The sequence below is a fragment of the Podarcis tiliguerta genome (genome assembly GCF_965153285.1).
Source record: "Podarcis tiliguerta genome assembly, chromosome: 5".
NCBI classification, from domain to species: Eukaryota; Metazoa; Chordata; class Lepidosauria; order Squamata; family Lacertidae; genus Podarcis; species Podarcis tiliguerta.
In genome coordinates, this window is record NC_139538.1 from 10,768,672 (window position 1) to 10,783,054 (window position 14,383).

A 14,383-nucleotide genomic window follows, 5' to 3' on the forward strand; every position below is an offset into this window, starting at 1 on the left:
TTCCACTGCTATTTTTATTTTCTTTTTTGTTCTCTACCTGAAGTACTACTTTTTCTGTTTCCCCCCCTCTATTGACTCTTGCTTTTTATTTTCTCCACCCTCCAAGAATTCTAACTCTGCTTTCGTTTATTGTTATTTTTTAAACTTACTTACTCAAGCCTCTCATTGACTCTTCCATCTCATTGCTCTTAACAACAGCGGCTCACTTGCTTGGGGAAAACACTGTTGGGTCTCTTGTCTATTTCTGAGGGGGGGGGCGTCATCTATTGATGTGGGGTTACAGGTGTCTTTTCGGAATGGCAGGTTTCTTTGATATAAAGCAGCTGCATTGCAATCTGAAAAGGTGGTGCTTTTTGAAATATGCCCAGTTCTTAAATTTACCCTATGAGAAAGCAGAAGCTTTATCTTGTCTAGTCTGGTTGAATATCTGTGCATCTGTTTAGTGGCCGGCAAAATCATCTGCCTCTGATTCCCAGTGAGGTCTCTGTTTGCTTCTGGACTTGCTTGGGACCATCAAAAATCCCAGGTTTGAAAAACTTGGACTCGTTCAGTGTGCTATGGCCAGAGTGAAGCCAGAAAGCCGTGCTCTGGTGAGCAATATGAGCCTGGAGTTACAGACAGAGGCACCTCTTCCTCCCCAGTGCTGAGCTGGAAATGTGGCAGAAGTGTTTGGACTTGCCACTCTGCTTGAGGGTTATTTGTAGCCCCCATGGAGTGCAGAAGCAGACCTCTCTTCCCCATGGCATACATTGAGTTATTGGGGGGCAGGCCCATTTTCTGCCCACCCCCAATCTTCAGCTCCAAGCTTAGAGCTGGAAAGAGGGCAGGCACTTCTCTCCCCCACCCCAAACCTCACGCTGCACTTCGGAGGTGTAGCACAAGGTCAAGGGCACCATCCTGCTCTTTGCGAAAGGGGAAGCCTGGGAACCACACTCTTCTAGGTTGGGCAGTAGGGGTAGCTGCAATTTGGCAAGCAGAACTTGGCAGATCTATCCACTTTTCTCCATGCTTGCTTGGAGGACTAGGGAAAGTGCTTAGTTAATGATAATAATAATAATAATAATAATAATAATAATAATAATAATAATAATACAATATGTTATGCCACAGGGACGCGGGTGGCGCTGTGGGTTAAACCACAGAGCCTAGGACTTGCCAATTAGAAGGTCGGCGGTTCGAATCCCTGTGACGGGGTGAGCTCCCGTTGCTCGGTCCCTGCTCCTGCCAACCTAGCAGTTCGAAAGCACGTCAAAGTGCAAGTAGATAAATAGGTACCGCTCCAGCAGGAAGGTAAACGGCGTTTCCTTGTACTGCTCTGATTCGCCAGAAGCGGCTTAGTCATGCTGGCCACATGACCTGGAAGCTGTACGCCGGCTCCCTTGGCCAATAAGGCGAGATAAGCGCCGCAACCCAGAGTCGTCCGCAGTTGGACCTAATGGCCAGGGGTCCCTTTACCTTTACCTTTATGTTATGCCACAGGGCAGGTTACTGAAGGCTATCAGTAAATTGAGGAAAACATAGGAGACATTGGAAAATAATCTAAAGCAGAGTCAAATGCTTTCAGTGTTTGGGCAAAGTGTATTGACTCCTGTTTTAAAACTCGCTTACAATGTCTGAAAGCACTCCTCCGCTTGTATTTTAAATTTTATCAATTTCGTAAAATTTATATGCCGCCTGACTGTAAAAACCAAACAAACACCCCAGCAACAATCCAGCCTCAAAAGAGGTTTACACAAAGCAGTTTGTCTTTTAGACTGTTCTGTGCCATGTGTTTTAATTGTGATGCTATACTCTGTCAATGTGTCACAGGAATATGTAACTCCAGTTAGTAAATAAAATATTAATAATGACTCAGAGAAATAAAAATACTGACTGACTTCTTTTTGATGACCCAGTGATTGAGCAGCCTGCTGAGATGCTTGCTTCTTGTTGAGGGGAACATCAGAACACCTGTTTAAAATGTTCTGACCTTACGAAAATCCAAGTAAAATTGGGGAAGTTGCAATTTGAGAACATAAATATATATATTCCCTCACTTCGTAATGTTGTTCTCTCAGTATTCGCCATGAAAACTTGGTTCTTCATCTGGAGAACAGGCTCTGTGAATGAACAGCCTCTCTCAGTGTGGCAGTGGTAGAATCATAGAGTTGGAAGAGACCACAAGGGCCATCCCTACCAAGCAGGAAACACCATCAGAGCACTGATGGGTTCAGGCAACCCTTGCGAAGCCTGTGTATGTTTCTGGAAGACGTTTATTCATGCTCAGGGGGCAACTTTCCCCTTCTAACTGTGTTTTTTCCCCTCCCTTCCGCCCTGAAGATGCATGCCATTCCTTTAAGATCTTCCTGGGTCATGACCTGTGCATACGCCCCATCTGGCAATTACGTCGCCTGTGGTGGATTGGACAACATCTGCTCCATATACAACCTGAAGACACGAGAGGGCAATGTACGAGTGAGCAGAGAACTACCCGGACATACTGGTCAGCAGGCTTCTGTTTCTATTTGTTTCGATGAAATGGTGACTTTATTTGAACTTCTGCAATTCCCTAAATGGTGACTTTATTTGAACTTCTGTAATTCCCTAAAAGCAGAGGAGTCGAAAGTGAAACATGTAACTAGATATATTTGTTGTGGCAGAAACTGTTCTGCTACAACCGGTCATCTTCCATCCTGTCTACTTTCAATGCCAACCCCCCCTCCCCCCAGAAAAAAAAATACATTTCCCAGTTGCTGAGCTAATGGGTCTTATCAGCCAGTGTCATGACTTCATTCACACACAACCCTTTTGCTGCAGCTTCGCTTCTCCCTTTGCACCAGTGACACAACCAACCAGGAAGCCACAGTTCATTGCAGCTTCCCATTAAATGCAAACTGGGGAGCTATGACGAATAGCTTCCCAACAAGCCAGGCTTTAAACCAGAATTTGATTGCGCAAGTTGTGGCCTAAGGTTCTTCTGTCCAAACCCAATGCTGTATTCCGTGGGCATATGGAAGGGTGATCAACTGGTGAGTTTCTCAGTAAGGTCTGTGTACTACTTTGTTGTGGTACTGAAAATAAAGGCACCCTATTTTTCAAAGGCACCCTATTTTTCAAGTCCAAGTTTATGTCCATCCTGGCTCCAAGTTTCTGAATCTGAGGGTTGTTGGTTTTTTAAAAAAAGTAGCTCCTGCAAGCCTGCGGGTTGGTCCAACCTGGTCTGTCCTCGGTGCTCTACTATAGTGGCCATAAAAGAGTTTGGAGGGTGGGAGGAGAGAGACTTGAAATTTCTGCTAATGGCTTGCAAATGAGCAGCCATTGTTCTTAGTCCAAATTCTGTGTGAAGGTGTCAAAAGGTAAGAGTCAAGAAGGGGTGAATCTGCAGCCTGAGTGCATTTAAGCAAACATGTCAACATGTGCACATAGTTTGAGATGTATGATTTTACTATTCCAAGTGAAGTGTGTTGAGAGTTACACAGTCTGGCCTTGGGAATTCCTGCTCAGCTGAGATGTGATTGCACTGGGCAGTGGACAGCTGAAAGTGGAAGGCCCTATGGCTTTGTTGGGCACCCTGACAGTTAAACATCTGTTGGTTGAGCATTATATATATAAAACAACAACAACAGCATGCTTCCCAAATATTTTCTGTGAGACATTTGACTGGCTGTTTTAAGTTGGGTGGGGAACCTCTTTTATATTTAGGGCTGTATTCCTTTGGGGATAACCCCTTTGGGGAGCCACACTATTTAAATTTTTTTATTTCTATCTTGCAATATTTCCATGCTCTGTCCCTGCTCCAGCGGCCTGCCTACAGCTGGACTGAGGAGAGGCTGCAGCCAAATCTGGAGTGGCAGAGAGCAGTGTTCTCTCCCACTGTGCTGACTCCTTGTGAATTAAGGCATGGTTGCTGACAGAGAGACGTTTTATGCCTGAAGCTGAATAGGAGATTTAAGGTTGGCACCTGGAAGCGTATTCCAGTGTATGACTCAATATGGCCTAGGTGCTGCTGCGCTGTTGTTATTAGAATTAGAATTTATACACCACCCTTCATTTGGAGAAGAATTACTCATCTACTTATCTGTGCAGCTTCTTCCCAGCTCCTGAGATGCCCACCTAACACCAAACCTTTGCAGCCTTGAGGGTTGAAAATAATTTAAATGAATAAAAGCTGAAACTTTCAGGGCACTGGATTTCAGTTACATAATGCACACAATCTGCATTTTGGATCTCTTCTTAAGTGATAGATTTTGCCTCTGACATGTTTCCTGTTTTGCATTTCTAGGGTATTTGTCTTGTTGTCGCTTTCTAGATGACAACCAAATAGTCACAAGCTCAGGAGATACCACCTGGTGAGTTTCTTGGGTTTTCTTTCGTGACATGCCTTGAACTGTTGGGACTGCGTGTTTTAACCTTCTGTGTTCAAATGTTTTTCTTTTGCTCCTAGTGCTCTTTGGGACATTGAGACTGGCCAGCAGACTACTGCTTTTACGGGGCATACCGGCGATGTAATGAGTCTCTCTCTAAGCCCAGACATGAGCACCTTTGTTTCGGGTGCCTGTGACGCGTCATCCAAGCTCTGGGATATTCGAGATGGAATGTGCAGGCAGTCTTTCACAGGGCACGTGTCTGACATCAATGCCGTTTGTGTAAGTGGCTAGCTATGCTCAAATGCACCAAGAGGGAAATCATGAATTTAAACGGTGCTGTCATGCGTGTGCAGTGTTGAGGGAGCTGCCACAAGTGTGGTCAAACGTGGATGAGTGGGTCATGGAATATTGGCAGGTTGGCTGCTGTGAGGAAAGCGCACACAAAAAAAGTCAGTTTGACACAGGAGAAGAAAAGTCTCTTATCAACGACGGGGTGCTTGTGGTGAAGAGGCACTGGCAAATCGGGAGAACATGAAATCCCTGTTAATGCCAGTCTTTCTGATCCAGCAGTTCTGATCCCTGAGATTCTCACATGATCAAATTACCGTATTTTTTGCTCTATAAGACTCACTTTTTCCCTCCTAAAAAGTAAGGGGAAATGTGTGTGCGTCTTATGGAGTGAATGCAGGCTGCGCAGCTATCCCAGAAGCCAGAACAGCAAGAGGGGTTGCTGCTTACACTGCGTAGCAATCCCTCTTGCTGTTCTGGCTTCTGAGATTCAGAATATTTTTTCCCCTGTTTTCCTCCTCCAAAAACTAGGTGCGTCTTGTGGTCTGGTGCGTCTTATAGAGCGAAAAATACAGTAACTTTTCTTTTTAAACTGCTGTAAAACGTCTGTAAAACTGCTGTTAAACTGCTGTAAAATGTTGGGACGCGGGTGGCGCTGTGGGTAAAACCTCAGCGCCTAGGACTTGCCGATCGCATGGTCGGCGATTCAAATCCCTGCGGCCGGGTGCGCTCCCGTCGTTCGGTCCCAGCGCCTGCCAACCTAGCAGTTCGAAAGCACCCTCGGGTGCAAGTAGATAAATAGGGACCGCTTACCAGCGGGAAGGTAAACGGCGTTCCGTGTGCTGCGCTGGCTCGCCAGATGCAGCTTGTCACGCTGGCCACGTGACCCGGAAGTGTCTGCGGACAGCGCTGGCCCCCGGCCTCTTGAGTGAGATGAGCGCACAACCCTAGAGTCTGGCAAGACTGGCCCGTACGGGCAGGGGTACCTTTACCTAAAACGTCAAGAGTTAAATGATGGGAAGAGAAACCAGGGGTTCATTTTTCTTTTTTCCCATTTTTAAAAAAGTGTCTGCTAAAGTCAGGTTTCAAGCCAGCGTGCTGTATAACGGGAGCAATGAACCTTCTACCTAAGGGCCACATTCCACGTGGGGAATCTTCCAGGGGCCGCATGCCAGTGTTAGGTGGCTCCACAGACCAAAAAAGGGCAGAGAAATGGATGGGACTCTTTAGACAGAAAATTGCATCCCAGCCAAGCCATGATGCATCCAGCCAGGCAAGAAACATACAAGGAGAGCCATTGAGGGGAATGACCTGGGGAGAGTTGTAAGGGCCAGACCGAGGACTGGAGGGGCTGCTTTCAGCTCCTGGGCTTGAGGTTCCCCATCTCCGCTGTTGTAAATTGAAAGCTCAAGTCCTTAAATTACATTTGTCCACTCTGAAATGTCCTTTGGGAGGAGCGCAGAGAGAAGAAAAGCCACGGTGCTAAGATAATGAATGTTTGATGACATCTGATTGAATGTAAAAGGTTATTAGTAAAAAGTTTAAAGATTAAAAAAGACCCAATATTTTAAGATATAAGAAAATTAAGTTATATTAAGACATTAAAATCAAGACAAAATTAATTAAGACAGAGGGAAGGAATTTGCTGACTGAATATATGATTTGGAGTACAGAGAAGGGAGGTCTGGGGAGGTCGGAGAAATAAGTTAATGCAAGGAATATAATGAGGATAAAATTGTTTTTATTTGTTGTTTTTCTTTTTTGATATTTTTTGCTGTTTTGTGTTTGTGCTTTATTGTATTTTTCTACTTTTGTTGTGTTGTTGTTTATTTTCTGTTGCTTTATCTTTCATGTAAAACCTAATAAAATATTTATTAAAAAAAAAGAGAGAAGAAAAGCCACGGTGCATCTGCATCAACACAAATGGATGCCTTCATGTGCCCCAGCTGCAACGAAGCTTGTCTCTCCTGCCTCTTCCTCTATGGCCACAGCAGGCTCTGCAACCTTCCTACAGCCCTCAAAGGGGCACTCCTCCATTGTGTTCCGAGACAGACAGACATGCCAACAACTCTGGAAATAAGCTAGTTTAGTAAAGGCACCTGGTCCCTTTGGAAAACAATTCCTGATGTTGCCCATTTGTTTCTCTTCACCACGACCCTTCTTGTTTCCCTTCCCAGTTCTTCCCTAATGGCCACGCCTTTGCCACTGGCTCTGATGATGCCACCTGCCGGTTGTTTGACCTGCGAGCTGACCAGGAGCTCATGATGTACTCTCACGACAACATCATCTGTGGGATCACATCCGTCGCTTTCTCGAAGAGCGGCCGCCTCTTGTTGGCGGGCTACGACGACTTCAACTGCAACGTTTGGGACTCCCTGAAGGGAGAGCGTGCAGGTGAGTTGACGTGCTTACAGAAAGGAACGGCTTTTTCAGGGTTCCCCTGCATGTTCAAAAGCTCATACTGGCAGCCAAGGAAGCTGCTCAGCTTGAGGGAACAGCTCCAAGAGCTGTGTGGGAGGACCTGGCTAGTCCATCGATTTTATAAGAATAGACATCAGGATGGTTCCACTAACACCAACAGTTCCTGCCAGATATGAGGTTTAAGTACAATACCGGGAGAGGTGGAAAACGTAGTCTCAAATTGGGAGCTCCACCTGAATCTTCTTCCATGAATACAGCAGTCTCACCCCCATTTTATTGGTGAAACTCTTCACCCAGAGAACCCAAGTGATGGGGTGACACCGTATCCCGATCAGTCATAAACTCACGGCTTTCTGGATTCTTTGAGACCTTTAATATTCTGTCCAGATTAAAGAAATGGAGGGATATTTTTGTGGCCCTGTGTGCAATTTCTTCTCTTGCACAACCTCAGCTTGAAAGGAATGAAAGCTGTGCTGGTTACCTTACACAAACATGAGAGTTCGTCTAGATCATCAGAACGACCAATGCTACTTGATGGTAAGTTGGTTTCAAGACTAATTTAGAGTCCCGTTGGGAACATTTTACAGCTGTACTATCCAGTCGCTTAATTCCTGGAAAGACCACAGACAGAATGTGATGGCACCTTTAGACAAGGACAGCAGGTTGTTTAAGGCTTCCTGGCGACATATATGTGGTCAAGCTTGGGATTTGATCCTTGATCTTTCACACCAATGTCTAATTTGTCCATTCGTTATATTAATTCCGGGAGAGCCTAAAGTGACATGATGGGACGGAGTGTTGGACTTGAGCTCAGGAGATGTGGGTTTTAATTCCTGCCCAGCTGTGAAGCGTATTGAACGACGTCAGGCCATTGTTCCTGTCTTTGCCATCCTACTGTCGAAGCTGTTGAAATGGTTACGTATGCTGCTGTGATGGTATTGGAAGGATGGCAAGATAACAAATGTGGTAAATAATAAGACTCCTTTTGGGGCCACCCATCCTAATGTTATTTTTGTTTTCTCCCCCAGGCGTCCTTGCTGGCCACGACAACAGAGTCAGCTGCTTAGGAGTTACTGATGATGGCATGGCTGTAGCTACAGGATCTTGGGACAGTTTTCTCAGAATCTGGAATTAATCTGGCAGTCCACACACACACAGACACACACGCACACCTTCTCCACCGAGATCTGGAGAGATCAATGCTGCAGCCTATTGCTGTGAAATAACATTTCTACCTTGTATTTACAGGTGAAATTTTTCTACTCACTGATTTATTGCATAAATAGGCTTTCTGTAAATGAAATATATAAATATATACATATATAAAATCAAGCGAAGTCGTGGGTAGGAGAAATTGGTGACTTTGATGCATTGGGGTGGGGAACAGGACATAACGTTTATGGTGGACAGAAGCTAAAAGAGCCATCCCATCTTGTGTTTGGCTTGGCTATATTTCCTGGAGGGATTTCTGTTTGTGCCTATCCCGGCTAATTCTGTACTTTTTGTTTGTTTGTTTGTACATAACTGAATATACACATAGCAGCCAATCATGTAACATTTTGTCTGTAAGTAAAGAAATAATGTTCGCCATTTTTTTTAAAGAAACTGCATTTATATAGCTCTGCATTTAATCTGAGATGTCTCTTTCCTCCTGAGTTCTGCGGCGGATCAACTTAGATTGCTGTTTTGATATGTTTTTATTTCCCCACCCCCAGGTGAATTTACTGTAGATAAAGTGTGAAGTTATTGAGCTGTTTGTGGATTTTATAACAGGAAGTGTTTGAATTACTGCTTGATCTGTCTTTGTTTCTATCCGTTTTAAAGAACAACAACAGGAGAGAAGGCCCTGACGACTTCTTGTGACACCTAGCGCCTTACTTGCTTGTTGACCAGTTGGTTTAAATAGGCGGTTTGATCCTATTTGCCTGTGGACCCTGGCTAGTCCATTGGCAGTCAGAGGGGTTCTAAACACCAGGGGGTAAAATAGGTCATCAGACAGACATTTCACAAACAAGAACTGAAATATTTTGGTCTGCAGACTATATGAGCTTCCTTCCAGCAGCCTCTAAAATTTGGATCAGCATGTAAGTTGAGGGACTGAGGCTGAAAAACTGCTGAGCTAATCATTTGCTTTTATTGGAGCAGTGGGAAGTTTTGACCTACTATAAAATCATCAGCCTGTACAGCCTGGTATAAGGTTGAGCCACTTTCTAGCAAAGATGCTGTTTCTCATGGGATCGTACCACTCCAAGTCCATGTGGGGGCATAACGCTGTTTTGAAGGCAGCTCCTCTCACATTCAATCTCGTTCTCCTGTACAATTCACAGGTTGATCTGTTTGTCAGCTTGAAAACACCCACCTGATGTTTTGCACAGGCTGAAAGCTCATTCTAATACTGCCAAGTTACCCAGACATTCCACAGCAGAACAGAGTTGCCTTTTATGTGTGCCTGTCCCAGAAACGGCATGACATTAAATGCTCTTAGGGCGGGTGCTCTTGATGGGAGTTGGAGTCCAGGAATATCTGGAGGTCGTGCAGGTTCCCTGAACTTGGGCATTTATTTCCCTTTGTCTTCATCTCTCTCTCTAGAACATTTCATCCCAGTTAATCCTGATCCATTAATTGCTACAGTTTCAGCCTTTAATTGGGAGCCAGGTGTTACGGAAGATCATTCTAACAAACTGGCCACACTGCCTCTTAAAAAAGTTAAATGTGTGTGAGATGAAGTTCACCCAGTCACAGCTCATAAGAACTGTTATACAGCAAAGGGTTAGAGATAGCTTTTAAAAATAAATCATTGGAATCAATTTATGGTGCTGGTAAAAAAATGTGCCTGTGCTTATAATCAATTAAGTGAATCACACTCTTCTGGAAATATTAAAAGAGTGGACACGGAAGGTGGATCCTTGATTGTCTTCTCATTGCGCACACAGTATCAGAAGGTGCAATTTTACATTGCTGTTACGCGCCCATTTCTCAAAGTGTGGGGTAAGAGGAGATTTTAAAACAATCCCAATTCTGTTGGCAAATATCAGGCGCTGCCGACATTAAAACAGTCTCGCAGCTGAGCCATCTGTTTTGGCAAGTTTCAGCTGAATTTTTAATCACTCATTCCAGCCTTTCGAGTTGCCCTGGTTTACAACAGTAAAAGTGCCAATTCATGTGCCAAGCATAGTGGATTTAGTAGTGGTAAAAAAGACACTACTGCATTGTGATTTTTCAGGAATTTGCTCCTCTGCACACTAACAAACCTATTGTCTGTATAGGACCAAATTCACAAGCGCACTCGTATTTTCATGTGGATCAGAGAGCATAGGGGTCAAGTAATGTTTCAGGATTTATTGATGATATTTTTCTTTCCATGCTCAGGCAGTCACTCAGAACTGTGTACAAACCTCCCTTATTACAACAAACACAAGCCACCTTTTGAATTGACCTTAAGACTGACTTTCGCTTGTAAAACTAATGCAGTCCTTGAATTGAAAAGTGAAATACAGGAGCTCCAGAAAAGCTTTGGAATTGAGAATGGATGGGCCAGTGAGCCAAGCAAGCTGGCAGATGTTGTTACATAGCCGCTTCTGCTTTGTGCCAGTTAAGGGGTGCGACGGCTTATACCCATGTATTAGAATGCATGTATTAGTGACCCTGGGCATGGATACCCATGGAAATGTCTTGTTTATAGATGAGGCTGTATGCCTGGAGTCCCCAACATGGTGCTCATGGGCATCATGGTACGCTAACCCTTTGTATCTGCCAAGGATCCTTACCCTTCCAAAAAATAATATTTTTTAAATGGTTTTTCTTCCCTTGCCTACTTTTTTGTGTCATTGGGCAGGGCAGGGTGGTTCTGAGCATCCTTGGTTTCTCTTCTGTGAAATGAGTATTTTGTGATGCCCATGATTTCCCAAGTACAATTTGTGAGAGTTACAGATCAATGGAGTATTTTGCAGGTTTGCATGTGGTTTTTAGAGGCTTCCACTCCCATCTGCCTGGAACTGATAGGAATTTATATTCCAAAACACCTGGATGGCACCAGATTGCTCAAGGCTGCCCCACAGATATAAATGGTTTCATCTTAAGTTGAAACTGAGCTGCCTTATGTACCCTTGACTTGTAACAAAAGCATTGCACTGCTGTTCTTCAGTGTTGCTGATACCAAGGACACCCTTTTCTTTTTGCATGTGTGTATATTGTGCATGGCTGAAGGCAACTGCACAACTGTGGAGTTTTGATGGGAAATTTCCTTATTTGTAGTGTTTTGGACTTTGTCGCACAGAGTGCTCACACCCGCTTTACAGAATGAACGTGGCGTTTGTTGGTATAGACCACCCCTGTTGATTTAGCTAGATGTCCCAAGTCGCTATTGTCCTAGCACCATTCAGGTTGGACACAGCTTGAAATGAACAGAATATAGGCAAGAGGCAGAGCTGTTTCCTAACGTTCCCTCTGTTTGTTTTAGTGGGGCTTGTTCAGAGAAAGGGGCAGTAGTGCCGTGGGTTTGCTAGCTGTGGCCTATGTTAAGCTGTCAAAAGGCTATTGCTAGGCCAATTACAGGATTACTCTGGTTTCCAGCAACACAAGGAATGTAGTATATTTGAAATATTTGCATTCCTATTTGGGTTCAAGTTCATGATTTGAGTACTGCCAGCTGAACTTGGCATCTGAACACTGGAAGTCCATCCTTACCTGCAAGGGGTCCGTCATTTTTGCCTCTTTATTCTTGGCTGTTCTGTGGCTTGCTTTAGCAGGAGGATCAGCATCCCTAGGGCAGGTTTTTCAACCCCTTGTTCCTTACTGCAATTTCTTGCACAGATTTACCTGCCAGCTACATCCATGGTGGCCTCCACTTGCATGTATTGCACTAAATGATGTGGAGCGGAGCAGCGATTTGCCACGTGGATATGCCAACTGCTGGAATGAGTTTATATTTCAAAAGCGAAATCGCTTTCCACCTGTTGAGCCAAGCCTCGGGGTGAGCCACAATTTGTGTGAATCAGCCAGCCTCCGTCTTCTTAGAGAACCAAGGGGGTCTAGCTCATATGAGCATCCCAGGTTGAGTCAAGGGTTTGAGCGGTTTTTTCTCCAAAGAGACAGGTTGCCCGTGAATTGGCAATGTTACCTTTCCTGATATGAAACATCTGCTGCACTGTATGAAATGAAAATCACTCCTGGTCTTGCCCCACTGCAAAGTTCCATATTAATTCAGAGCACAGCCAAAGCATTCTGAGAGTGTTTCCTCTGCCCTTTCTCCCCATCTCCCACTAGACCAGCCTTTCTCAACCTGCGGGTCCCCAGATGTTGTTGAACTACAACTCCCATCACCCCTAGCTAGCAAGGCCAGAGCTCAGGGATGATGGGAGTTGTAGTCCAACATCTGGGGACCCACAGGTTGAGAACCGCTGCACTAGACTTTATGTGCTGTTGTTGTTCAGATGTCAGCATGATTAGGTTATTTTCGGTTGTTGCTTTCAAGGAGTTTGTGCATCAGAGTGACTGCCAGTAGCATTTCATAGAATCATAAAACCTTAAAGAGTTGGAAGGGATCCAGGGGTCATCTAGTCCAACCCCTTCAATGAAGGATCTCAGCTAAAGCATCCATGACAGATCGCCCGTAGAAATAACACAGCTGGGATCAAGGGTGCCAACAAATGAAAACTGGCCACCATTTTACAACAGTTCAAAGACATCCCATCCTGTCCGGCGGCCCCAGTTGCCCGGAAAGCATCCGTAGGCTTCGGTCATGGGGCAAGCCAAGCCAGGGCCCAGAGTGCCTCCCAGTTCTCTGTGGCTGCAATAGGGCTTGCCATGTGAACAAGGTCTACAGCCAGCCAAATCCTCTGTCTGTGGGTGGGACCCAAAGTCGTGCATTTGCTTCTTAAATGTTCTCCCTCCCTACTGAGCAGATAGCCCTGAATGTTGGGTTGGGTTGGGAGAAGGCTCTTAAACGCCATTGGCTGCAGCTGGGAGGGAAAATCCTCTTTGGGATCCCAGTCCTTAGGTAAAATGTCCAATGGCTGTCTCTGACCTTGAAAGTTCAGGGTCTCTGTGTTACGCCTCCTATCTTGGTCTGGCATGCATGCTGCCCAAACAACTTCTTCCATGTTTGGGGCACTTGCACGCCATGTTCTTTTTCTTTCTCGAGTCAGTTACTGATTGTAAAATACACGCAAGACTGTTAAAAATGCTCAATGATGTTACGGTGAGTACGTGAACAGTATTACTAATGACTTATAAATGATGATTATTTTTTTATATGTGCCTGACCTTTCTCGTGCCACACGACGTTCGGTTTTGACTAAATGTGGGCATCTTAAAGAGACAGTTCGAGCCTTTGCTTTTACAACACAATGGTGCTCTTTCTTTCCTCTTCACGGCAACGCATCTCGCCATGTGTATATTCCCATAGCCATCCAAAGGAACTGCATCCGTTTTCAGAAATGAATGGGGTTTCCCCGCTCTTAACGACTTGCTTCAACCTTTTCACATCCAGGGTGTGTGTGCGCACAGTGGTTTGGTGTATGTGTGTGGTTCTCTCTTTTTACCTTGCTGCCAGCTTCTTTTGAGGAAAAAAAAAAAAAACCCTTCCAAAACATTTCCAGGTGCCAAGTGATTCTGCACCGCCTTTTGGATTGTGTATTCAGAAAGTCTTAAAAATTATTTTATTTAACCTAATTAAAAAAGAAGAGTGCAGGGACTTGTGCCATTTGTTCTTCTAACAGTGCTGTTGTATAAAGACTTCCCTGTGGATTAAAAAATAAAAAAATCACTTGCTATGAATTGTTTATATTCCTGCCTCCCCCCCCCCCTCACTATAACAAACCTTTCCTTTGTATTTGTACAGTGGTTCTGTGAACAATGTTACCCTGACTTGATATTGTAACCAATAAACCGCTTTTAACTAGGATTTCTTTGCCTGCAATGGTTCATTTTCCTTCCTCCTCCTTTGGAAATATGATTTCATATGGGACATGGCTGTATAATACTTACACCTCTTTCCTTATGTTCAGAACCATTTTTTTATATGCCTAAGCATCTGATCTATTACATAACTACCATATATACTGGGGTAGCTGCAAAGAAGCGTGAGTAAACTTTGCTCAGACAGTGGAGCGTGTCTGCTTCCATAAAGGCCATTGCCAGGGGACCCACTGAAACAGTATGGGACACTGGAAAGAGGGGAGATACTGCCAGAATTGAGGGAGGCTGCCTTTCATATATGATTCCCCCTCCCTCCAATCTTGCCTGTATAGCTGATTAAATGCAATGAGCAAAACTGTTTGCTTGATTTATTAGCTGCCTAGTATAAAAACCACTTCAAGGCAGCAAAA

General features: G+C 44.5%; 1 protein-coding gene across 4 annotated transcripts in view; it reads left to right on the forward strand.

Moving 5' to 3' along the window:
* Positions 1 to 13,959, forward strand: part of GNB4 (G protein subunit beta 4) — a 41,218-nt gene extending 27,259 nt beyond the window's left edge. For 2 of the 4 annotated variants that reach the window (XR_014511759.1, XR_014511760.1), the window contains exons 6-11: positions 2,320 to 2,482; positions 4,262 to 4,328; positions 4,424 to 4,625; positions 6,812 to 7,028; positions 8,084 to 12,352; positions 12,416 to 13,959. Coding sequence is in view for 2 of the 4 variants with exons in the window: in XM_083442393.1 (XP_083298519.1) it covers positions 2,320 to 2,482; positions 4,262 to 4,328; positions 4,424 to 4,625; positions 6,812 to 7,028; positions 8,084 to 8,190 (756 nt within the window). In the remaining 2 variants the exon portion in view is untranslated. Of the gene's footprint in view, positions 1 to 2,319; positions 2,483 to 4,261; positions 4,329 to 4,423; positions 4,626 to 6,811; positions 7,029 to 8,083 lie in introns of all 4 variants that reach the window. The other 2 variants (XM_083442393.1, XM_083442394.1) reach the window with 1 other exon arrangement.
* Positions 13,960 to 14,383: the final 424 nt, after the last annotated feature.